This window comes from Muscardinus avellanarius, assembly GCF_963383645.1.
Source record: "Muscardinus avellanarius genome assembly, chromosome: 16".
NCBI lineage: Eukaryota > Metazoa > Chordata > Mammalia > Rodentia > Gliridae > Muscardinus > Muscardinus avellanarius.
Genome location: NC_137802.1, coordinates 53,597,138 through 53,622,646, shown reverse-complemented (window position 1 = coordinate 53,622,646; position 25,509 = coordinate 53,597,138). Strand labels below are relative to the sequence as shown.

The 25,509-nt window shown below is 53.5% G+C and overlaps 1 protein-coding gene across 1 annotated transcript; it reads right to left on the bottom strand.

Moving 5' to 3' along the window:
- Positions 1-458: 458 nt before the first annotated feature.
- Positions 459-13,649, bottom strand: CD300LG (CD300 molecule like family member g; the record flags this gene model as incomplete). The annotated part of the gene is made up of 8 exons (XM_080714086.1): positions 459-572; positions 1,101-1,266; positions 3,833-3,855; positions 4,680-4,732; positions 5,980-6,092; positions 7,528-7,939; positions 10,512-10,847; positions 13,607-13,649. 8 exons carry the CDS (start codon positions 13,647-13,649, stop codon positions 459-461), a joined length of 1,260 nt encoding a protein of 419 aa, XP_080570212.1.
- Positions 13,650-25,509: the final 11,860 nt, after the last annotated feature.

Sequence of the window (25,509 nt, the reverse complement as noted above, 5' to 3'; positions counted from 1 at the left end):
TTGACAGGGCCCAGGACTCACATTTTAGCTGGTTCTCTAAAGGGCTGGGATGCAGGTGGGTCACAGCTATGAATTGAGAAACTCAGTTTCAGGCTTAACCCCAGCACACCCGAAGGAGAAGCTGAGGAGAAGTTGGGGTGTGGGGTGCGGGGTCCAGGGGATTTCTCGGAGCAGATGCAAACTCCAACCAGACCTGCTGTGCCTGTCTGGCTCTGCTGAACACTCATAGCTGTGCGCCCTGCCCAGGGATGAGAGTGTGCTAGGCAGGCCCCAGCCTTGCCCAGGGCTGATGGACCCTTCAGGGTCATGCTGGGGCAGGAGGAAGGGGCCTGGGGAGGACGGGCGGAGCTCTGGAAGTGGGGCAGATGAACTTTGAGGCTGGGGAGAGAGCTCAAGAGAGTTAGTGCAAATCCATCCATCCATACAGCACCATGGCTGATCTGGCCAGGGCTCTGCAGTCACACAGGAATGAACTCTGAGAAGCGCAGCTCCTCCTCAGATTCTGGGAGCGAAGGCCGGGGGATCACATCCTCCTCTGGGTCCTGGGAAGGGGCTTGAGGCTCCTCTGTAGTCTGTAAGACAGCAACGGAGGAGAAAGCCAGGGCGTGGGGAGCTGGCTGGGGCATGCGGGTGGCTCTGCGTGTACCTCGGCATTTCCTACAGTGCTGGCCTCTGTCCACGTGTAGGGGAGCAGGAACCAACAGTTCCCCACAGAGCCCCCAGGCCTTGATTCACCCCCCCCCCAGCATCCTCGTGGCCTCAGGCCAGGTTCCTCCAAGTGGGGAGAACCTGCCAGCCCAGCTCCCAACAAGTCATTCAGAAATTTTCTGAACAGAAAAAAAGAGAAAAAAAGTGAGGGCACCCTTGTAATCTCAGCATTTGGGAGGCTGAGACAGGAGGATGGGGAGGTTAGAGGACAGCCTGAGAGAGAGGGAGGGAGAGAGAGACAGAGAGACAGAGACAGGGGAAGAGAAACAAGAGCCCTGGCTTCCTGGTGAAATGGCTTGGGGTGACGGCAGGCATATGGAGCTGGGGAGAGGATGCCAAGCCCCTCCCTTCCCCCACCGCAGTGGAGTCAGGCCACAGCCCCGCTGCAGAACCTGGCGCAGGCACTGGATCTCCGTGTAGGGGCCGGCAGGGGGCGGCGGGCTGGCGAGAGGCCCGGTGGGCTCTGCGAGGTTCGTCACCGCTTCCGCAGGGACACCGTCGTTCCCTAGGGGCTGCGAGAGACTGCTCTGAACGGCCCGTTTTTGGCAGGCAGCGGGTCTTAGGAAGAAGAGGGGACAAAAGTGGGAAGGGGCGACGGAGGAGGGCGGAGCTCGAGGGAGGAGGGCGGAGCTCCAGGGAGGCCCTGCCTTGTCCTGCACCTCTGGGTGACCCTGGGTCAGCTAACTCTGGGAAGCGCAGTTTCCTTAACTGTAACGTAGAGGTAAGAATTTTTTTGCCTAGCTGGGACCAGTGATGCACTCCTGTAATCCTAGCAACTCAGGAGGCGGAACAAGATAATGGAAAGTTAGATACCAGTCTGGGCATTTTTTTTTTTTTTTTTTTTTTTTGGTATCCCTAGCCCCAATTTTATTTTTAATTTGGAAAAGGGGTCTCACTAAGTTGCTGAGAGCCTTGCTAAATTTCTGAGGCTGGCTTTGAACTTGCGATCTCCCTATCGCAGCCTCCCAAGTGCTGGGATTACAAGTGTGTGCCACTACGCCCAGCTCACCTGGGCAATTTTTAGAAAAATTATTTATTTTGCAGGCTGCCTTGAAACTTGTAATCTTCCTGTCTCAGCCTCTCAAGCACTGGGATTACAGGTGTGTGCCGCTGTGCCTGGCTCACTCTGAGCAATTAACAAGACCCTATTTCAAAATTAAAAAAATAAAATAGAAAAAATAGAAAGGGCTGGGGATGTAGCTGGGTGGTAGAGTGCCCTGGGTTCAATCTCCAGTACCAAGGTCGGGGGATTTTTTCCCTCAGAATGATAATAAATACGCGGATAGCATTTTACCACCCAACAAATGAGACCTTTGGCATGACTGGCTGCGTTCATTATGCAGTTCTTATTCTTTAAACCCCAGAACAGACAGGCTCAGTGGTCTTTATAAATGGTCCAGAGGAAGCAAAGCTGGACAAAGATCCAGGTAACAAATTCCCCAGGAAACTTTCCGTCTGCTGCCTCCCTCGTCCCTGGACCAAGGCTGGGTCTTTCTCTGGAGTTTCAGGACTGAGACTAGGGACCGGCCTCCATCCGTCCCACCACTTGAACTTCAGTGCTGAGGGGTGTGAAGCCTCCTTGCAGATCCCTGGTAGCTTTCCCAGTTCTGCCTCCTTTGGGCAAATAATTACTCTTTCTAAACCTCTATGTGGAGCTGGGTGTGGTGGCACACACTTGTAACCTCAGTACTCGGGAGGATGAGACAGGAGGATCTCAGGTTCAAACCCAGCCTCAGCAAATTAGCAAGGCTCTCAGCAACCTAGTTTCCAAATAAAGAATAAAACTGGGCTAGGGGTGTGGCTTGGAGGTAGAATGCCACTGGGTTCAATCTCCAGCACCAAACAACAACAACCAAACCTCTAATTTGTAAAATGGGGGAAGTCGGCCAGGCGCCACGGCACACACCTGTAATCCCAGTATTTGGGAGGCTGAGACAGGAGGATCGCAGGTTCATGGTCAGCCTCAGCAACCTAGTGAGGCCCTCTACAACTTAATGAGTTTCAAAATAAAAAAATAAATAGGGCTGAGGGTGTAGCTCAGAGGTAAAATGCCTCTGAGTTTAATCTGCAATAACACCCACCCCAAAAAAAGGTGGGGATCAAAACACCTGCCTCCTGTTGGAATTCACAGACATATATAAAGCCCCTGACACACAGTTCAACAAAAGATTAAATGGGTGGAAAGAGGGAGGCCAATCCCTCTAGCAATGTATCTTTGTGGGGGAAGATGCTGGTGTGACCTGATACTGCCCTCTGAATTTTTACACCCCATTAGGCTCCTTGCAGGACAAGTGTTCCCTTCCCTCTTTAGCCTGAATGTGGGCAGAGACCCCCATCTCTCTTTGTTTGTGTGTGTGGTACTGGGGATGGAACCCAGGAGCATTTTTCCTCTGAGATACACCCCCAGCTCTATTTTTTTATTCTTTATTTTTGAAACAGGGTCTCACTAAGTTGCAGAGGGCCTCACTAAGTAACTGAGGTTGGCCTTGAACCTGCGATCTCCCTGTCTCAGCTCCCAAATGCTGGGATTACAAGTATGCACCACCACGCCTGGTTACCCCCCATGTCTTTAATCCCACATCCAGTCTCTGCTGAAAATTACAAAGAAGCTAAAAGGAAAATAAAGCCTGCCGCCGGTCATGTTCACAGTCCTCGTGACCCCTCAGACCCTCTTGCATCCCTCTTAGACCAGGGGCCGCCTTCACAGCCCCTCTGCCCACCAGCCCTGGGCTCTTCCCTGGCCCACATCAGCCGAGGCCAGACAGGTGCCCCAGCCAGGAAGAAGTGCCAGGCAGCCCTGCCTGGTGGGAAGGGGTGGCTCCTGGGGCACAGAGGACAGCCCCTCTTGTCCTGGCCCCTCTGGACGTGCAGGCGGGAGGTGGAGCTCTGAGGTGGCCCTGGTGGCCTCCTCTGGCTCCATGACTTTTCCCTCACTCCCCTTGGCCACCTTTGGCCTCATCAAACTTCCTGAGATAAAGGCAGCTGCTTCCTCAGCCACGGAAGAGCCCGTTCCCACCCGCCCCGCCTGGGGAGCAGGCCTGAGTCTTTTGTCCTCTTTGGCGCCAGGAAAGAAGGGGACGGTATCCCCCCCCCCCTTTCCTGCCCCTGAGTGTCAGGGACTCACAGTAGAGGCACCTCAGTAAACAGCTGGAAGGGGGCCAGGGCCGAGGGCCACGCAGGTGGGACTTCTGTTTCCTAAAGCAGATTCTGCAGCCCCCCTCCCCCAGCAGTGCTGGCTTGGGAGACATAGTCCCTTCCTGCAGAGGCCGGGGAAGGGTCCTGAGCAGGGGCCTTAGGGCAGACCCCCTCTCCAGGAAGCTGAGTGCAGGACCCTCATTTCTTCTTCCCCTGCTCCCCAGAGCATCATCCTCAGCCGGGGGCCTGGGGTAGCCCTGCCACTCTGGTCTGGAAGAAACACCAGGATGTTCCACAGAGAGGAGAGACCGGAGCTGAGACACCTGGGTCCTGCCCTCCCTCCATTAGGGCCACCGCCTGCGCCCCGCCATTGCGCTCTCAGTCTGGGGCCTCACACTCTGGTGTGTTCTCAGCGTCCCTGGGCCCCAGCCTGGCAGATCCTTCGGGATGGGGCTGGGAGAGCGCATCTCTGACCCCTACCTGCTGCCAGGTGAGGGTGGTTTGCAGCGAACTTAGAGAAAGGGCGGACCAGGTGATATCAGAGGTTCCCTCTGGACCTGGCTCTGCTATCCTCTGATTCTAAAAGGGTGTGGGAAGAGGGCGCCAGGCCTGGGAGGTGCCCACGTGTGTCCTTGAGCCCCTGCCTGGCGCCTGGTGGGAAGTCAGGGTGGCAGTGGGCACTCTGCCTGAAGGATTCCTCCATGGTGGGGAGCAAGCCCTGCCCGTGGCTCAGTCACAGAGGTCCAGAGAGAAGACAGAGGCGGGTGGCAACTGGGCCTCCTGACCGGCAGCCCCCGGGAATCCCAGCCCGGGCTCGGGCCTGCTGCAGTCCTTACCAGGGTTGGGAGGTAGACTTTCTCATTCTTCTGTGTCTCCATGGCCAGCTGCACTGAAAGAGACCCGAGAACAGGACCTTGAAGCCGTGAGTATCCAGGAATAGCCCGCAGCCACCCCCAGAGTGACTGGCCCCTCGCCCCTGGGGTAGGGGCTTTCCTGAGGAAGCCAGCAGGCGGGTGGGGACAGGACGCCCCTTCCCACTCAGCACCTGGAGAATGAGCTGGACTCTAGATATAAGTAGGTGGAGATCATCTTGTGTGGCCAGAAAATGGCTGGGGAAATTAATCTGTGTGCCAAGACTATTGCTTCTCAAAGCTTAATGAGCGTGTAGAGCTGCTGCAGCTTGGATCTCGCAAAAAATCATATGTTGGAGGACTGGTTCCCAGGCTTGACGCTATGGGACGGGATGGGCACCTTTAAGAGGTGGGGCCTAAGCCAGTGCGGTGGCGCTCACCTGTAATCTCAGCGAGTCTGGAGGTTGAGACAGGAGGATGGCGAGTTTGAGGCCAGCGTTAGCAACTTAAGTGAGATTCTGTCTCAAAATAAAAAATAATAAGGGCTGGGGGTTGTAGCTCAATGGAAGAGTGCTGGCCTAGTGTGTCCAAGGGCCAGGATTTGATCACTAATTCCTTACCAAAAGGAAAAAGAGAGAGAGAGAAAGAGGCAGAGCCGCGTGGGAGGACCGACGTCACTCAGGGTGCCCTCGAAGGGGACTATGGGACCCTGACCTTTTCCTCACTTTGACTTCCTGGCCATAAGGTGCGTGGTTTTGCTCCTGTCATGATGCCTTCCCACACCTTTAAATGAACAGGGTTGACTGATTATGAACTGCAACCTCCCAAACCTCAAGCCCAAATAACCCTTTTCTCTTCATAACTTGATTATCTCAGCAGGTGTGGTAGCTCTCAGTACTTGGGAGGCGGAGACAGGAGGATCGCAACTTAGTGAGGCTCTCAGCAACTTAGTAAGACCCGGTTTCCAAATTAAAAAGAAAATAGGGCTGGGGGCAAAGCTCAGAAGCCAAGCTTGCAGCCCCCGCCGGCCAGTCCCCACAGAGCTTGGATGAGGACTTGTTGAGTCAGCTGGGAGGGAAGTGATTGATGAGCCTGGCCAGGCATCATCCTCCCAGACTCTGAACTGCTTCTTCCTAATGCCTTGTGGTCCTGGGAAGGGAGCGGCTGGGCTCCGGATGCCCATATCTCAGCGGACACACTCCGGCCCATGGGTTCCCCAGGGCACGTCTCAGGGAAGCCCCGGCTCTGTCAGTCCCCTGCCCTCTGCCCAGCAGCCCCAGCTTACCTTTCTTTCTCCACTGGAGCATGTGACTCCCAAAGGCGATCAGGCCCGTGGCCAGCAGAAGGGCCAAGAGCACCAGAACCGGGGCCAGTTGGCGGATCATCGGGATGGACATCCTGGGGGGAGATGGGAGGAGCCTGGTGGCTGTCCTGGTGGCTGGACACCATTGGTGTCCTCAAGGCACAGGCATGGGTGAAGAAAACCAAGCCCCAGCGTGGATTCCAGGTCACTGTGGCAAAGACTGGGACAGCACTGACTGCCATTGGCGTGCGGCAGACATTGAATTAGCTCAGACCCTACAGCCGGGCTGCCTGGGTTCGAACCCTGGCTCCACCAACTTTAGACGGGTGATCTTGGACAAGTGACTCAGCCTCCCAGGCGTCAGTTTCTTCCTCTATAAAATGACTGTCATGAGAATCAAACAGGTTGTAATGTGTAAAGTGCTCAGCACAGTGCCCGACACTTCGGGCAGAATGGCAGCTGGTGAATACCACCACCTCGTGCCACTAAGTAGAAGTGGCCTGATTTCACACTGGAGAAATTTATTATTATTTATTATTATTATTATTATTATTATTATTAATTATTATTTTGGTACTAGGAATTGAGCTCAGGGGTGTTCTGCCTCTGAGCTGCACCTCAGCCCTATTTTTTATTTATTTATTTTATTTTTGGTGGTGCTGGGATTCCTGGAAGCCCTTCTGCCTCCAGGTTACACTCCCAGACCTATTTTTTAAATATTTTTTTATTTGGAAACAGGGTCTCTTAAGCCAGAGTGGCTGGCTTCGAACCTGCGCGATCCTCCTGTCTCTGCCTCCCAACTATTTTATTTTTTATTTTGAAACTGTTGCCGAGGCTGGCCTCGAACCTGCAGATCTGCCTGTCTCAGCCTCCCAAGTAGTGGGATTACAGGCGTGGGCCGCCATGGCCTGCTGATGAAGGAGTGAAGCCACTTGCCAGGTCACGCAGCGGGGTGTGGGGACTCCTTGTTGGCCTGTGTCTGGGCTGGTAGCGCTGGCATTGGGCACGCTGCGTAACATGGCGTTTTCACTCTGAGTCCAGTGTGGTCCCTTGTCACCCAAGGAGGCTGGAGGGCACCAGGGATCACGGCGCCTCGTCATCCCATTAGTGTGCCCTGTCTGGGGCAGAAAGGCACCCCAGTCCTTGCTGCCAACCCCAGAAGGTACTTTTGGCCGAGTCTGAACCTGCTAGGTCAGGAACCATGCACAGTTACAATCCCAGAACCTATCCTGGAGGCTGGGATTCCGGCTGGGTAATGAAAAGGGGGGGTGCATGTGTTCATAGCACAGGGCTCAGTGTAAATGCAGACACAAAGGCTATTAAACTGGGGTGGCTGTCCCTGAGGCTGGGGTAGGGAGAGAGGAGGTGTCTGGGGTTGGGGGGACCCTTTGTCTCAGGCAGAGCCCCATGAAGGGGTGAGAGAGGGTTGAAATCTGCTATGCTGTGAAGGAGGAAGGAGTGTTAGGGTCATGGCTTAAAGGTGCCATTAGCTTTAGTGATGGCCTGGAGAACTTGGTCACCTGGACTTACCTGGGCTTGGAGCTGCGGCTGCTGGGATCAGGACTGGTGTCCTCTGCCAAGGTGGGGTCCAGCTGTATGGCTGGCCGGGAGCTCCCTGCATGAGGAGAGGTCGTTGTGTGAGGAGAGCTCCCTGCATTCGGAGAGGTTCCTGGGTGTGGGGTGGCTCCTGCATTCGGAGAGGTTCCTGGGTGTGGGGTGGCTCCTGCATTCGGAGAGGTTCCTGGGTGTGGGGTGGCTCCTGCACTTGGAGAGGCTCCTGGGTGTGGGGTGGTTCCTGTATTCGGAGAGGCTCCTGGGTGTGGGGTGGTTCCTGCACTTGGAGAGGCTCCTGGGTGTGGGGTGGTTCCTGTGGGCAGGTACAGGGCCATCTCTGGGAATGGAGAGGCCTCGGCCCCTGTCTTCCCCTGCTTGGCTGTGATGACTGTCAGACAGAGACCTCTCAAGAGAAGCAACAAGTCCAAAAGCAACACCTCAGCACCTTCCCTGACCCTTGAGTCCCAGTCTCCCTGGACTGACCCTTGACCCCTGAATTCTAACCTTCTCAGGCAAATTTATCAGAATATCTCAGCCAAGACACTCCAGCAAGCACACACAGGCCTAGAGGAGGCCGTCAGAGCAGGCAGAACAGACAGCAGGTATGTCTGTGCAGTTATCAGATTTCTACCTGTCGGCCAGGTGTGGTGGCGCACGCTTGTAATCCCAGCATTTGGGAGGCTAAGACAGGAAGATTGAGGTTTGCGGACAGCCTCAGCTACTTAGTGAGGCCCTTTGCAACTCAGTGAGACCCTATTTCAAAATAAAGAGTTAAAAACAGGGCTGGAGGTGTAGCTCGGAGGTAGAATGCCCTTCAGCACCAGCTTAAAAGTCAGTTCCTGCATTAGGAGGACCAAATCCCTTTTGCTTTGTGCACCTGAGCACCCAGCACAGGCCCCCACGGGGTTAATACTCGATTACACTGCTATTACTTCTTTACTGAGTCTCCCTATTAGGCGGGGTGGGGGGCAGGGAGCTTATGGCAAAATGCCTAGAAACGCCATGTGGAAGACCCCCTAGAGCTACCGCCCCCATGTCCATTAGCAGCTGCCCCAGGCCTTTCTGATTATGATCAGCCTGGCTTTTGGTTACAGTATGCTTGGATTTTTCTAAGTAGATGATAAAATCTTCTGTAAATGTGGAGTATTGGTCTTTTGCTTTACATATTTATAATTCTCTATCTTGTCACATTTTATTGCCTTGGTCCTCCTAGCAAGGATAAATGAAAGAACTGCTAGTGGGTACACTTGTCTTGATCGGACCTTTTTAGGAGTTCTTCTAAGTATTCTGTCATATGCCCTGGTGTGCCGGAGTGTCTCAGGAGAGCCGCCTGTGAACTTTCCAGGAATTTGGTGACCTGGCTGTTAAACCACTGGTAGCTAAAAACTGGCTTTTGAGTATTTCCACCACAGAAGTTGGCAAACATTGCAGATCAGTGTCCACAGCCTGCTTTTAAACATCTACCGGCACAGCACTGCCCTCTGTCTCTTTGTTTTCTTTCCTTCTTTCTTTCTTTCTTTCTTTCTTTCTTTCTTTCTTTCTTTCTTTCTTTTTTTTTTTTTTTGGTGGTATTGGGGATGGAACACAGGGGCCTTCTACCTCCGAGCTACACTCCCACACCTATTTTATATTTTATTTGGAAACAGGGTCTCTTAAGCCAGCTGAGGCTGGCTTCGAACCTGCGCGATCCTCCTGTCTCAGCCTCCCGAGCACGGGGATTACAAGCGTGCGCCACCATGCCCGGCTGTCTCTTTGTTTTCAATACTCCAATCACCAGAGAGACCAACGAGGTACGGCATTGGAGGATAACATAGTAATGCATATGTTGTACGCAGATAAGAAAATAGAAATGAGAACAAACATCAAACACAGGAGAGTCTCAAAAATAGGTAAAATTGATCACAACGAGGTAAAAATGAGGTCTGAATACTGATAAGAATTAGGAAAAATCAGAGATTTTTTTTTTATGGTATTGGAATCAACTCCGGGGGCATTCTATCTCCAAACTATACCCCTAGCCCTTTAAAAAAAAATTTTTTTTTTTTTTTTTTTTTTTTTTTTTGTGTGTGTGTGTGGTACTGAGGATGGAACCCAGAGGCTTTCTACCTCCAGGCTATACTCCCAGACCTATATTTTTTAAAATACTTTATTTGGAAATAGGGTCTCACTAAGTTGCTGAGAGCCTCACTAAGTAGCTGAGGCTGGCTTCCAACCTGTGTGATCCTCCTGTCTCCGCCTCCCAAGCGCGGGGATTACAAGCGTGCGCCACCACGCCCAGCTGCCCTTTTTAAATTTTTGAAACAGGCTTTCACTAAGTTGCTGAGGGTCTTGCTAAATTTCCGAGGCTGGTCTTGAATCTGTGATTCTACTGTTTCATCCTCCTAGGTACTGGGATTACAGGCGTGCACCACCATGCCTGGCTCCAGGTACTTCTCGCACTTGCCCCTGGACTTGCAGATCTAGGGAGGAGGAGGCTGGGGCAGGGAGATGAAGCCGCAAGCTGGTTTAGGAGACACCGTGGGCTGGATCTGGGGTGCAGCAATAGTGGCCCCTCTTCAGGAGACCCCAGGAATATGGGGGTCTTCCTTATTGCCTGGACGTCTACCTTGTTCCCAGTACATGGCATTCTTCTCCAGTGTATCTGGGCAGAGAGGAGAGGCTCCAAGCACAGAGCTCGACAGATCAGGGGACCCTCCTGCTGTGCCATCTACCAGTGGTGCCACTGTGGTCAGCAAGAGCGAAAGAAGAGCCAAGACTCACTTGGCATGGTCTATGCCCCAGACACAGCTCAGCACTGGACCCACGATCTCACTGAGTCCTGCAGATGCCTGGTGAGGTTGGTTCCAGGATCACCCCCTTCTGTTATGGGGAAACTGGATCCATTCCCGAGGAGCTCCAGGCCTCCCTCTTCCCCTGTGCGTCTCCTGTCCCCGAGGCAGGAAAGGAGAGGAGGCTGTTACCTGGAAAGACGATCAGAGACACCAGGAAAGACTCATCAGGGCCCAGCTTGTTGACCCCACACCAGTACTTCCCGGTGTCCTCCAGGGCGAGGGCCCTCAGGGTCACAGTGAACGACAGCTTCTGCGGGTTGTCACGGATGGACACTCTCTCCCTGGTGGCCTCCTGGCCGGCTCCTCCCGAAAAGAGGGTGCCCGAGCAGCGGGAGACCATGATCCCCGACTCCCGGCACCAGTATTTCCTGTGATTCCTCAGTTCTTCCCCATAGGTGCACTTCAGGGTCAGAGTGTCACCTTCAAAGCCGCTGACCTCCTTCGGGCCCTTTAGGGCTTCTGAACCTGAAAGCGCAGCAGGACGAAGGTGGGGATTCCCAGCTGTGAGTATCAGGGTCAAGATCAGAAATTTCTCTTTTACTAGGAGAAAGGCAGCTTTCCTCAGTCAGCCCTTTTGGGGTAGCCAAAAGTAACATCCAGTCCTCTCCCCACTCAGGGGAATCTTGGGGTAGGGCTATTTCTCTAAACCTGGCCTATTAGGGTACTGCAGAGGGCAACGTGCACTAGATTGAGACAGCGGGGAGTCTGAATCCCAGCCCTGCCACCTAGCAGCTGTGTGGCCTTGGAGAAGATGCCGGGCCTCTCTGGGTCTCTGAGTTTGCTCATCTTTAGATAATGATTATGTTCTGTTTCATTATATTTAAGAGGCTATTGTATGTAAGATATACCACAATTTTATGTACCACTAAGAGAAAACATTTCCAAGTGAAGCCAGGTGTGGTTGCCCGTGCCTGTAATCCCAGCTACTTGGGAGGTTGAGGCAGGAGGATCACAAATTCCAGAGACTCCATCTCAAAATAATAAAAAGGGCTGGGAGCTGGGCGTGGTGGTGCACGTTTGTAATCCCAGCATTTGGGAGGCTGAGACAGAAGGGTCGCAATTTGCAAACAGCCTCAGCTACTTAGGCCCTTTGCAACTCAGTGAGACCCAGTTTCAAAATAAAGAATAAAAAATAGGGCTGAGGGTGTTGCCCAGAGGTAGAATGCCCCTGGGTTCCATCCCCACTACTGCACAATAAGGGGGCCTGGGGATATAGCTCAGTGGTAGAACCTCCTTGGGTTCAATCTCCAGAACTGAAGAAGAAGAAGAAGAAGAAGAAGAAGAAGAAGAGGAGGAGGAGGAGGAGGAGGAGGAGGAGGAGGAGGAGGAGGAGGAAGAAGACAGCCAATGGAATAACTGATACCAGTTATAAAATACATCCTGACCGGGCGTGGTGGCGCACACTGTCATCCCAGTACTTGGGAGGCTGAGACAGGAGGATCTCGGGTTCAAAGCCAGTCTCAGCAATTTAGTGAGACCCTGTTTCTAAGTAAAAAAATAAAATAGGGCTGGGGGTATAGCTCATAGGTAGAATGCCCTGGGTTCAATCCCCAGCACTAACACACACACACACACACACACACACACACACACACACACACACAGATGCATCCTGACTTTAGGTTTTTTTTTTTTTTTGGTGGTACTGGGGTTCCTGGAAGCCCTTCTACATCCGGGCTACACTCCCAGACCTATTTTTTATACTTTTTTTTTGGAAACAGGGTCTCCTAAGCCAGCGGGCACGGCTGGCTTCGAACCTGCGCGATCCTCCTGTCTCTGCCTCCCAAGCGCGGGGATTACAAGCGTGCGCCACCACGCCTGGCCTGACTTTAGGTTTTAAAGGGTAACATGGCAATCCTTTATCTTTCAGAGTTGTTTGTTGGCAGCCATGCCACATGCCAGGGTGGAGATTCCACAAATGTTTTTCTGAGTTTAACAGGGCCACCAGCCAGGGGTGTCTTGTCTGTCCCCAGGCTGTGCACCGAGTGAGAAAATGGGGTTAGAGAAGCAAAGCTCCTCTCAGGCCGCTCAGCGTGCAGGGGCTAGGACCCATAGGTCAGCTGGGCGTGGTGGCGCACACTTGTAATCCTAGTACTTGGGAATCTGAGACAGGAGGATCACGGGTTCCAGGACAGTCTCAGCAAGTAGTGCAACTCATCAACCTAGCAAGAACCTGTTTCAAAATAAAAATAAAATAGGAGCCGGGTGTGGTGGTGCACACTTGTAATCCCAGCATTCGGGAGGCTGAGTCTGCAGGATCGCAGGATCGCAGTTCGTGGACTACCTCAGCTACTTAGTGAGGCCTTTCTGCAACTTAGTGAGACCCTGTGTCAAAATAAAGAATAATAAAAGCCAGGTGTGGTGGCCCACGCTTGTAATCCCCACACTTGGGAGGTGGAGACAGGAGGATTGCACAGATTCGAAACCAGCCGCGCTGGCTTAAGAGACCCTGTTTCCAAATAAAAATATAAAAAAAATGGGTGTCTGGGAGTGTAACTCAGAGGTAGAAGGGTTTCCAGGAACCCCAGTGCCACCAAAAAAAAAAAAAAAAAAAAAAAAAAAAAATAGGGCAGGGGGTGTAGCTCTGAGGTCAAATGCTCCTGAGTTCCATTCCCAGACCCACAAAAATAAAAAATAAAAAATAAAATAGGGCTAAGGATGTAGCTCAGAGGTAGAATGCCTTGCGTTCAATTCCAAGTCTCTCTCTCTCTCTCTCTCTCTCTCTCTCTCTCTCTCACACACACACACACACATCACACATCACACATCACACATCACACATCACACACAACACATGGGGGGGCACCTGATCCTGAGTTTTATTTTTATTTTTTTATTTTTTGGTGGTACTGGGGATGGAACCCAGGGGCTTTCTACCTCCGGGCTACACTCCCAGACCTATTTTATATTTTATTTGGAAACAGGGTCTCTTAAGCCAGATGAGGCTGGCTTTGAACCTGCGTGATCCTCCTGTCTCAGCCTCCCAAGTGCGGCGATTACAAGCTTGCACCACCTTGCCCAGCTTGATCCTGAGTTTTAGAAACAGCAAGCCCAGCTCCCCTCTGAGGGCTGAGGGGGCTAAGGTGAATTTTAGAACCATAAGGTGCCCAGGGGCATGGACAAAGTTTCCCTTCTCCATGCCCCTGGCATGGTTCTGGAGGTCCTCTCTCTGCAGACCCCAAGAGCAGGAAGCGGTGCCCTCTCCTCCGGCCCTTCCACCTCACCTGGGAGCAGCAGGCAGCCCCACAGCAGGACCAGAAGGCGCATGGTGGGCGCTGGACACCGCAGGAGCGGCTGCCGGCCACTGTGAGCTCCTCGGTTCGCTGGGCTTTAGCTTCCTGCAGTAGCGCCACACCAGGGCGAGGGAAGGAGGGCGGGGCAAGCGGTAGACCTAGGCCAACCCGCGGTTCACGCCCCCAGCCTGCAAACCGGGATCCCCGCTCCTTCCAGGGGCCTTAACCTGTGGTGGGGCGCCCCGCGGGGTGTGTGGGGAGAATTTCAGGGACTAACCACAGAATCCATGCATACAAAGGGATGTGGGCAGACCCAGCTTCCTGTCATTTACTGGGTGGGAAAAAATTATATATTGAGCCAGGCGTGATGGCACACGCTTGTAATTCCTGCGCTTGGGAGGCTGAGACAGGAGGATCACACAGGTTCAAAGCCAGCCTCAGCTACTTAGTGAGGCTCTCAGCAACTTAGTGAGACCCTGTTTCCAAATAAAATATAAAAAAGGTCTGGGAGTATAGCCCGGAGGTAGAAAGAAAGCCACTGGGTTCCACCCCCAGTACCACAAAAAAAAAAAAAAAATTATATATTGAAGATCACAAGCCTCTGACATTTTAGCTTTTCCTTCTCTTAGGATTGTAGCGTTAGCAGTATCTGTAACCATAATGTATGTAAATATCAGCCAGGCATGCTGATGCATACCTGTAATCCTAGTACTTGGGAGACTGAAACAGGAGGATCTGGGATCACAGCTTTGAGGTCAGCCTCAGAAATTTAGCAATAGTTAAAACTCAAACTTAGTGGGAAGACCCCTGGAGAAACCGGACCCAGTAAGACGCTGGTATCTGGGCGGGGGTCGCGCGCAGGGCACGCCAGATGGGGCCCGGGTCGCGGGACTCTGGGCCCCGGGCAGAACTGCGCATAGCACGCCAGACCCCTGGAGAAACCGGGCCCAGTAAGACGCTGGGATCTGGGCGGGGGTCGCGCGCGGCGCACACCAGGCGGGGCCCGGGTCGCGGGACTCTGGGCCCCGGGCAGAACTGCGCGTAGCACGCCAGACCCCTGGAGAAACCGGACCCAGTAAGACGCTGGGATCTGGGCAGGGGTCGCGCGCGGGGCACGCCAGATGGGGCCCGGGTCGCGGGACTCTGGGCCCCAGGCCGAACTGCGCATAGCACGCCAGACCCCTGGAGAAACCGGGCCCAGTAAGACGCTGGGATCTAGGCGGGGGTCGCGCGCGGCGCACACCAGGCGGGGCCCGGGTCGCGGGACTCTGGGCCCCGGGCAGAACTGCACGTAGCACGCCAGACCCCTGGAGAAACCGGACCCAGAACAGAAAAAGATAAAGAAAAATATCGGAGAGGAGGTAAGAAAGCCGTTATGGATGCCAGGACACTGGAGATGCAGACAAAACTTATCTAAATGCACTGGAACTTATGGAAAAATTCACCGTGAAAGAGGACTGCTATTTCTCTATATTGTTAAGAATCTCAGACATCACCTGTAAGGAGAGAGTTTAGCGGAGACCAAGGAGAAATGCGGAGTTGAAAGAGTTCTCCGCGATGGTGGTGGAGACTTATATTCAGGAGAAGCAGAAACCGGATCTTACCAACTTTTTTTTTTTGGAGAAATTGCACCAAATGTCGAATGCTACCATCACGCATGCTTAGGAACACTGGACAACATTCAGAGTGGAAAAAGAGCCTGGGAAGGATTTGAAACGGTGGAGGCAGTGGCAATGCCAGTGGCCAATACTCAGGGGAGGCAGAGATCTGATACATTACACCTGGAACCTTTGAAATAATAACCACAGAGACAGTGATCGGAACCTGCTGAGGGGTTAGGCGGGCGCAGGGGCCAGTGGCCGACATCGGAGCTTGCTGTGAGGCAAGGCCACTACTGAGGCCTCCGTGGTCGGGATTGGAACCTGCCGAGGGGTTAGACCGGTGCTGGGGCCTCGAGGCCAGGATAAGAGCCTGCCGAGGGGTTAGGCCGGTGCTGGGGCCAGCGAGGCCGGCATCGGAGCCTGCCGTGAGGCAAGGCCGGTACTGGGGCCTCCGAGGCCAAGACAAGAGCCTGCCGAGGGGTTAGGCCGGTACTGGGGCCAGCGAGGCCGGCATCGGAGCCTGCCATGAGGCATGACCAGTGCTGGGGCCTCCGAGGCCGGGATCGGAGCCTGCTGAGGGGTTAGGCCGGTGCTGGGGCCAGTGAGGCCGGCATCGGAGCCTTCCTTGAGGCAAGGCCGGTACTGGGGCCTCTGAGGCCAAGATAAGAGCCTGCCGAGGGGTTAGGCCGGTGCTGGGGCCAGCGAGGCCGGCATCAGAGCCTGCAATGAGGCATGACCAGTGCTAGGGCCTCCGAGGCCGGGATCGGAGCCTGCCGAGGGGTTAGGCCGGTGCTGGGGCCAGCGAGGCCGGCATCGGAGCCTGCCTTGAGGCAAGGCCGGTACTGGGGCCTCCGAGGCCAAGACAAGAGCCTGCCGAGGGGTTAGGCCGGTGCTGGGGCCAGCGAGGCCGGCATTGGAGCCTGCCATGAGGCATGACCAGTGCTGGGGCCTCCGAGGCCGGGATCGGAGCCTGCCGAGGGGTTAGGCCGGTGCTGGGGCCAGCGAGGCCGGCATCGGAGCCTGCCGTGAGGCAAGGCCGGTACTGGGGCCTCCGAGGCCAAGATAAGAGCCTGCCGAGGGGTTAGGCCGGTGCTGGGGCCAGCGAGGCCGGCATCGGAGCCTGCCATGAGGCATGACCAGTGCTAGGGCCTCCGAGGCCGGGATCGGAGCCTGCCGAGGGGTTAGGCCGGTGCTGGGGCCAGCGAGACCGGCATCGGAGCCTGCCATGAGGCATGACCAGTGCTGGGGCCGCCGAGGCCAGGATTGGAGCCTGCCGAGGGTTTAGGCCGGTACTGGGGCCAGCGAGGCCAGCATCGGAGCCTGCCATGAGGCATGACCAGTGCTGGGGCCGCCGAGGCCAGGATTGGAGCCTGCCGAGGGGTTAGGCTGGTGCTGGGGCCAGTGAGGCCGGCATCGGAGCCTGCCTTGAGGCAAGGCCGGTACTGGGTCCTCGAGGCCAAGATAAGAGCCTGCCGAGGGGTTAGGCCGGTGCTGGGGCCAGTGAGGCCGGCATCGGAGCCTTCCTTGAGGCAAGGCCGGTACTGGGGCCTCTGAGGCCAAGATAAGAGCCTGCCGAGGGGTTAGGCCGGTGCTGGGGCCAGCGAGGCCGGCATCAGAGCCTGCAATGAGGCATGACCAGTGCTAGGGCCTCCGAGGCCGGGATCGGAGCCTGCCGAGGGGTTAGGCCGGTGCTGGGGCCAGCGAGGCCGGCATCGGAGCCTGCCTTGAGGCAAGGCCGGTACTGGGGCCTCCGAGGCCAAGACAAGAGCCTGCCGAGGGGTTAGGCCGGTGCTGGGGCCAGCGAGGCCGGCATTGGAGCCTGCCATGAGGCATGACCAGTGCTGGGGCCTCCGAGGCCGGGATCGGAGCCTGCCGAGGGGTTAGGCCGGTGCTGGGGCCAGCGAGGCCGGCATCGGAGCCTGCCGTGAGGCAAGGCCGGTACTGGGGCCTCCGAGGCCAAGATAAGAGCCTGCCGAGGGGTTAGGCCGGTGCTGGGGCCAGCGAGGCCGGCATCGGAGCCTGCCATGAGGCATGACCAGTGCTAGGGCCTCCGAGGCCGGGATCGGAGCCTGCCGAGGGGTTAGGCCGGTGCTGGGGCCAGCGAGACCGGCATCGGAGCCTGCCATGAGGCATGACCAGTGCTGGGGCCGCCGAGGCCAGGATTGGAGCCTGCCGAGGGTTTAGGCCGGTACTGGGGCCAGCGAGGCCAGCATCGGAGCCTGCCATGAGGCATGACCAGTGCTGGGGCCGCCGAGGCCAGGATTGGAGCCTGCCGAGGGGTTAGGCTGGTGCTGGGGCCAGTGAGGCCGGCATCGGAGCCTGCCTTGAGGCAAGGCCGGTACTGGGTCCTCGAGGCCAAGATAAGAGCCTGCCGAGGGGTTAGGCCGGTGCTGGGGCCAGTGAGGCCGGCATCGGAGCCTGCCTTGAGGCAAGGCCGGTACTGGGGCCTCGAGGCCAGGATAAGAGCCTGCCGAGGGGTTAGGCCGGTGCTGGGGCCAGCGAGGCCGGCATCGGAGCCTGCAATGAGGCATGACCAGTGCTAGGGCCTCCGAGGCCGGGATCGGAGCCTGCCGAGGGGTTAGGCCGGTGCTGGGGCCAGCGAGGCCGGCATCGGAGCCTGCCTTGAGGCAAGGCCGGTACTGGGGCCTCCGAGGCCAAGACAAGAGCCTGCCGAGGGGTTAGGCCGGTGCTGGGGCCAGCGAGGCCGGCATCGGAGCCTGCCATGAGGCATGACCAGTGATGGGGCCTCTGAGGCCAGGATCGGAGCCTGCCGAGGGGTTAGGCCGGTGCTGGGGCCAGCGAGGCCGGCATCGGAGCCTGCCATGAGGCATGACCAGTGATGGGGCCTCCGAGGCCGGGATCGGAGCCTGCCGAGGGGTTAGGCCGGTGCTGGGGCCAGTGAGGCCGGCATCGGAGCCTGCTGTGAGGCAAGGCCGGTACTGGGGCCTTCAAGGCCAAGATAAGAGCCTGCCGAGGGGTTAGGCTGGTGCTGGGGCCAGCGAGGCTGGCATCGGAGCCTGCCGTGAGGCATGACCAGTGCTGGGGCTTCCAAGGCTGGGATCGGAGCCTGCCGAGGGGTTAGGCCGGTGCTGGGGCCAGCGAGGCCGGCACCAGAGCCTGCCATGAGGCAAGGCCGGTACTGGGGCCTCCGAGGCCAGGATTGGAGCCTGCCGAGGGGTGAGGCCGATGCTGGGGCCAGCGAGGCCGGCATTAGAGCCTGCCGTGAGGCAAGGCCGGTGCTGAGGCCTCCAAGACCGGGATTGGAGCCTGCCTTGAGGCAAGGCCGGTACTGGGGCCTCCGAGGCCAGGATAAGAGCCTGCCGAGGGTTTAGGCCGGTGCTGGGGCCAGTGAGGCCGGCATCGGAGCCTGCTGTGAGGCAAGGCCGTTACTGGGGCCTCCGAGGCCAGGATAACAACCTGACGAAGGTCTAGACCGGTGCTGGGGCCAGCAAGGCCGGCATCGGACCCTGTCGTGAGGAGAGGCCAGCATCAGAGCCTGCCGTGAGACATGGCCAGTGCTGGGGCCTCCTAACCCGGGAACGGAACCTGCCTAGGGGTTAGGCCGGTGCTGGGGCCAACGAGGCTGGCATTGGAGCCTGCCGTGAGGCTAGGCTGGTGCTGGGGCCTCCAAGGACGGGATTGGAATCCTGCCAAGGGGTTAGGCCGGTGCAGGGGCCAATGGCCAGCATCGGAGCCTGGCGTGAGGCAAGTTCATTCCTGCAGCCTCCTAGGCCGGGACCAAAGGCAGCTTAGGGGTTAGACCGGTGCAGGGGCCAGCGAGACCAGAACTGGGGCCTCCCATGAGGCAAGGCCGCAGCTTGAGCCAGCGAGGTATGGATCAGTCCACTGAGTAGCCAGGCCGCTACTGGGACCATCAAGAGTGGGATCGGTACTTGCAACACAGCATGCACAGAGAAATACCGCAGAAAATATAAATCAGACGCTTCTCTTAATCAGCAATAACTAGGAGGAAAAGGGCAACAGGAAGAGGTTGAGCTATAGAAAGGGCCCCATAGTGAAGCAACTAACGTGACCAATCAGAGGGGATGCAATACTGGAGGATGGAGCCTCTTTAAAACGCAGGAGGTACATAAACAAATGTATCAAAGTATATCACCAAAGAAGCATGGGATGGAGGGAGGGGGAGGGAATGGGATGGGGGCTGGAGGAGGGCTAATCGGATGATGTGTGCTTGTATATCCTCTCAAGTCTTGTACTCCAATGTTATTGATATATGACTACAATGCACCAATTTAAAAAATAAATTAAAAAAAAATAAAAAAAAATAAAATATATGAAAAAAAAAAACTTAGTGGGAACCTGTTTCAAAATAAAATATAAAGCCGGGTGTGGTGGTACACTCCTGTAATCCAAGTACTTGGGAGGCTGATACAGGAGGATCACAGGTTTGAGGACAGCCTCAGCAATTAACGAGATTCTAATCAACCTAGCATGACCCTGTTTAAAGAAAAATAGGGCTGGGGGTATAGCTCAGAGGCAGAATGCCCCTGGGTTCTACCCCCAATACCCCGCCACACACACACACACACACACACACACACACACACAGTCCGGCATGCTGGCACACCTGTAATCCCAGGCTGACAAGAGGATTCAGTTCTCAAAACCCGCTTGTGTTAAGAAGCTGTTTCAAAATAAAAATAATAAATAAGCCGGGCGTGGTGGCGCACGCCTCTAATCCCCGCGCTTGGGAGGCAGAGACAGGAGGATCGAGAAGGTTCGAAGCCAGCCGTGTAGGAGTCCCTGTTTCCAAATAAAAATGTAAAAATAGGTCTGGGAGTGTAGCCCGGAGGTAGAAGGGCTTCCAGGAACCCCAGTACCACCAAAAATAATAAATAAATAAATAAAAATAAAAATAATAAATAAATAAAATAGGGCTGAGAATGTAGCACAGAGGTAGAGTGACCCTGAGTTCAATCCCTAGTACCAAAAGGAATAATAAAAAAAAAGCATTCTTTTTTTTTTTTGGTGTGTGTGTGTGTGTGTGTGTGTGTGTGTGTGTGTGTGTGACTGGAGATTGAACCCAGGGCATTCTACCTTTGAGCTAAACCCCAAGCCCTTTTTTATTTATTATTTGGAAACAGGGTCTCGCCGGGTGTGGTGGCGCACGCTTGTAATCCCTGCGCTTGGGAGGCGGAGACAGGAGGATCGTGCTGGTTCGGAGCCAGCCTCGCTGGTTTAAGAGACCCTGTTTCCAAATTTAAAAAATATATAAAATAGGTCTGGGAGTGTAGCCCGGAGTTAGAAGGGCTTCCAGGAACCCCAGCACCACAACACCACCAAAAAAAAAAAAAAAAAAAAAAAAAAAAAAGAAGAAGAAGAAGAAAAGAAAGAAAGAAAGAAACAGGGTCTCACTAGGTTGATGAGTCTCACTACTTGCTGAGGCTATCTTCGAACCTGTGATCTTCCTGTCTCCACCTCCCAAGTACTGGGATTACAGGTGTGTGTCACCATGTCCAGCTCACACTTATTTTAATTCTTAGAATTATAAGTTTGTTTTTTTGGTGGTACTGGGAGTGGAACCAGGGGCTTTTCTACCTCCGGGCTATACTTCCAGACCTATTTTATATTTATTTGGAAACAGGGTCTCGCTAAGTTGCTGAGGCTAACTTCGATCCTGTGGGATTCTCCTGTCTCAGCCTCCCAAGTGCTGGGATGACAAGTGTGCGCCACCACGCCCAGCTGAATTATAAGTATTTGATAACCATTTCAGTATTTTTATTTTATTTTACGCATATGCATTTTATCTTATATATGTTAGTTCTACTAGTCTGGAGGAGGTCCATAAGTTTCGCCACACTGCCAAGTGGTCAACGGTAGGGGAGTATGGGTTTCCTGCGTCCAGTGCCCCTCCTTTTCCGTCGTCCTCGGCGGTGCAGTACCGTCCGTGTCCACAGGGAGGCAGTGCAGGCAGGGCTGACCGGAGCCAGGGCCCGGAGGTGCCAGGGCTGGTCAGCTCCAGGCGGGTGGCTGGGCTGCTCTGGCACTTGTGAAAGCTTTTAGTGGTTTTCCCACCGCAAATCTCAAACTTCTTGAAAGGAACTAAACAAACACGCACACTAGAGGGAGCCCTGAAACGTTGTTTTGCAAAATTGCTCAGTTCAGGGTTTTTTGTTTTCTTTTCTGATTGTAAAGCTCTATAGGGCATAAGCAAAAATTTACCCAGTAAAAAAATCTGAGAAAAGAAAAAGAGAAACGAAACAATGGAAGCGTTTCTTGTAATTTCCCTTCTGCCTTGGAACACTGTAGAATATGTTGGGGGTTGTGTTTTGATTTTGCAGTGACTGGTGGACACTGCTGCCATTTCATGTCCTGAAAACTGGTGGCACACACTTGTTATCCCAGGACTCGGGAGGCTGCGACAGGAGCACAGGTTTGAGGATGGCCTCAGCCAGTAGAGAGATTCTCATGAACCTAGCCAGACCCTGATTCAAAATAAAAACAAAAAATAGAAAAACAGGGCTGGGGGTGGGGGTGTAGCTTGTAGGTTCAATGCCCAGTACCACAAGAATATAAAAAGAAAAAGAAAACTGTTACATGACTTCAGTCTGGAGCTTGACTCTATTTTATGTGTACAGACTATGGAAGGTAATGGAGTTTTGCAGTAGAAAACAAACAAGTAAACAAAAAAACCCACCCAAATTAAACCAGGCATGGCGGCGCACACCTATATAATCCCGATACTTGGGAGGCAGAGACAGGAGGGTTGCAGGCTCAATGTCGGCCTCAGCAACTTAGTAAGCTCCTTAGTAATTAAGCAAGGCCCTTTTTCAGAATAAAAAATAAAATTAAAAAAGGGCTGGAGATGTAGCATGGAGGTAGAATGGCCCTGGGTTCCATCCCCAGTACCCCAAAATAAAAACAAAAATACCCACAAATTAAAACAACATTTCATTGTATATCTCTGCTCTTTTATTTACTTATTTGTTTAGTCCTTATACAGAATATTTTTTCTTTCTATCTTTCTTCTTTCTTTCTTTCTTTCTTTCTTTCATTCTTTCTTTCTATCTTTCTTTATTTCCAGTACTGGGGATGGAACCCAGGGACATTCTACCTTGAGGTACATCCCCAGTCTTATTTTATTTTTATTCTTTATATTTGAAACAAGGTCTCACTATGTTGCAAAGGGCCTCACTAAGTAGCTGAGGCTGTTTACAAACTGCGATCCTGATCCTCCTGTCACAGCCTCCCAAATGCCTGGATTACAATCATGCGCCACCACGCCCGACTGTACAGAATAATTTTTAATCTGTTTATCTTAAAGCCTATCTTATTTATCATGAGCAGGGCAAGCATCTGGAACTTCATTATGTTTTCTAGTATTATGAGGCCTGAGCATGGATGTTTTGAAATATGTGTTATTGGATAATAAACCTTTTCCCATTTATTTATTTATTTATTTATTTATTTTTGTGGTAGTTGGGGTGGACCCAGGGGCTTTTTTTTTTTTTAACTTCCAGGCTATACTCCCAGACCTACTTAATACTTTATTTGGAAACAGGGTCTCACTAAGTTGCTGAGAGCCTCACTAAGTAGCTGAGGCTGGCTTCGAACCTGTGCCATCCTCCTGTCTCAGCCTCCCAAGCGCTGGGATTATAAGTGTGCGCCACCACACCCGGCTATTTGTTTTTTATTTTTGTGATATTGGGGATTGAATCTAGAGGCATTCTACTTCCGAGCTACACCCCTCAGCCCGATTTTTTATTCTTTGTTTGGAAACAGCATCTCACTAAATTGTGGAGGCCTCCCCAAGTAGCTGAGGCTGGCCGTGAACCTGTGATCTTCCTGTCTCAGCCTCCCAAATACTAGGATTACAAGCATGCACCACCATGCCCGGCTACCCCCAGCCCTTATTTCTCATTTTGAAACAGGGTCTCACTAGGTTTCTGAGGCTGGCCTCCAACCTGCGATCAAGGTCAGCTAGCCTTAGTCATTTGTTACCCAGCGACACTCTGGGCAGAGGGTCCTTGTGCTGGGGCTGCCCCATGCGCTGTAAGACCATTAGCAGCTCCTCTGGTCTCTCCCCACTAGATGCCAGGAGTCCCTCCTTCCCCAGGTGTGACTATCAAAAATGTCTTCAGATTGCTGGGCGTGGTAATCCCAGCATTTGGGAGGTTGAGACTGGAGGATCACGGTTCACAGATAGCCTCAGCTACTTAGTGAGGACCTTCTCAACTCAGTGAGACCCTGTTTCAAACATAAAAAGACTTAAAAAAGGGGCTGGGGGTGTAGCTTGGAGGTAGAATGCCCTTGGGTTCCATCCCCAGTACTGCCAAAAAAAAAAAAAAGTCTTCAGACATTATCCAAAGTCCCCATGGGAGGAGAATTTCCAATGGGTTGAGAATTACTGGCCTGGCCAATGAGCACATCTATGGGACCAATAAGTGAGCTTTTGTATATATCACATTCATACAAGCATAGTAACAAAGTGTGGGTATTGGAGAGTGGGCTTCTTAATACCGAACCCCAGAATCAGGTAGACTTTTTGCAGTCCTAGGCAGTTCAGAAAACTCCAGCCCCAGCGCCCAAGGAGAGCTTGGAGCAGATGCAGATGGCTTGCTCTGTAGGGGGCTGCTGCTGTTGAAGAGGGAAGGGGGGGTAGGTGACACCTGCCTTGATTCTCCTTCATTAATCGGACCAGCTAAGGAGTGGAGAGAGACCAAGGGCCTAACACCAATGGGGCTCTATCCTATGGAAGGAAACACCAGGAGCGTCCTCAAAAAAGATGGGTGGGCCATGAGATGAGAGGTTTGGATTTCTGAGTCACTGCTTGGAAGAAGTCTGCCCCGACAGCTAGGGGTGGCACAGTGGAAGCGGCATGAGCAAGAGCCAGTGCTTCTGTGGCTAGCCCCATCGGCTTCCCAGCTGGCGGCTGCAAGCACGCCTGGACCAGGACATCTGTGGGTTTTGGTGGCGTGCACCACACTCGAGTCTCTCTACAGCCTTCCCAGCCAGGAGCAAGGCCAGGTTTTCAATACCTGAAAGCGATGTGGTATGTTGGACTGGATCTCAGAATAGAGAAAGGGTATTGGTGGTAAAATTAGAGAAATACTAATAAACCCTGGAATGTAGTCAAAAGTAAAACCAGTGGTAACTTCTCAGTTCTGACAAAGCTATCATGGTGTGGAAGATGCTAACAGTAGGGAAAACCATCTCAGAGCCTCAGTACTGTCTTTGCAACTTGTAGATAAATCTATTATTCCAAAAGTAAAGTTTTTTTTTTTTTTGACAAAGCAGCAAAGCTAGGCGTGGTGGCATATACCTGAAATCCCAGTACTTGGGAGGCGGAGACAGGAGGATTCTCAGTCAACTTCCTGTCACGTGGGGGCCTCAGGAAACAGGGAGCTTTGAGCTTGGATTGGAAGCGGTCCTGGCCTGGCAGTGCCCTCCCGTCCTTACCCTCAGGCCCCTGGGAGAGAGCGGCGGGAGATGTTCTCAGGCCTGAGCCTCAAGTTGTCTTCAGGAACAGTTTCTTTACTTCCTCAAATGCTCTTTGGTATACAACCAAAGAAAACCAAATATATGACGAAACCAGAGGCTATAGCAAAGTGCAGAGACGGTGGGCAACGGGGACAGGCGGGCAGGGACTCCAGACACGGAAACAGCAGGAGGATGGGCTGGGAGTATCGTTCAGTGGTAGAGTGCTTGGTTAGCACGTGCAAGGCCCTGGATTCAACCCCCAGCACCACATACACAGGCAGACAGACAGACAGACAGACAGACAGACACACACACACACACACACACACACACACACTAGTAGGAAGAGCCTTAATACAGCTATTCTTACTGGGTTCAAGAAGGCAAAAGTTCAAAGTTCACCATTAAAGCCTCGACAGGGATTTGGAAAGTATAAAAAGTGACAGCAGATTTAAAAAATAAATAAAATTTTATGATAGTTAAAGAACTCAATGGATGAGTTTCAAACAGATTACACACAGCTGAAAAATAATAGCAACTTGAAAACATTTCAGGAGAAATCAGGCTGAGGTCCGCAGGAGACAACAGTGTGGACACAAATGAAACACAGCCCGGGCGCGGTGGCGCACGCTTGTGACCCCAGCACTCGGGAGGCTGAGACTGGAGGGTCGCAGGTTTGAGACCAGCCTCAGCAGCTTAGTGAGACCCTGTTTCAAAATAAAAAATAAAAGAGGCTGGAGTGTAGCTCAGAGGAAAAATGTCCCGAGTTTAATTCTTAGAAACACACACACACACACACACACACACACGCATGCACACACACACACACACACACACACACAAATGAGAATA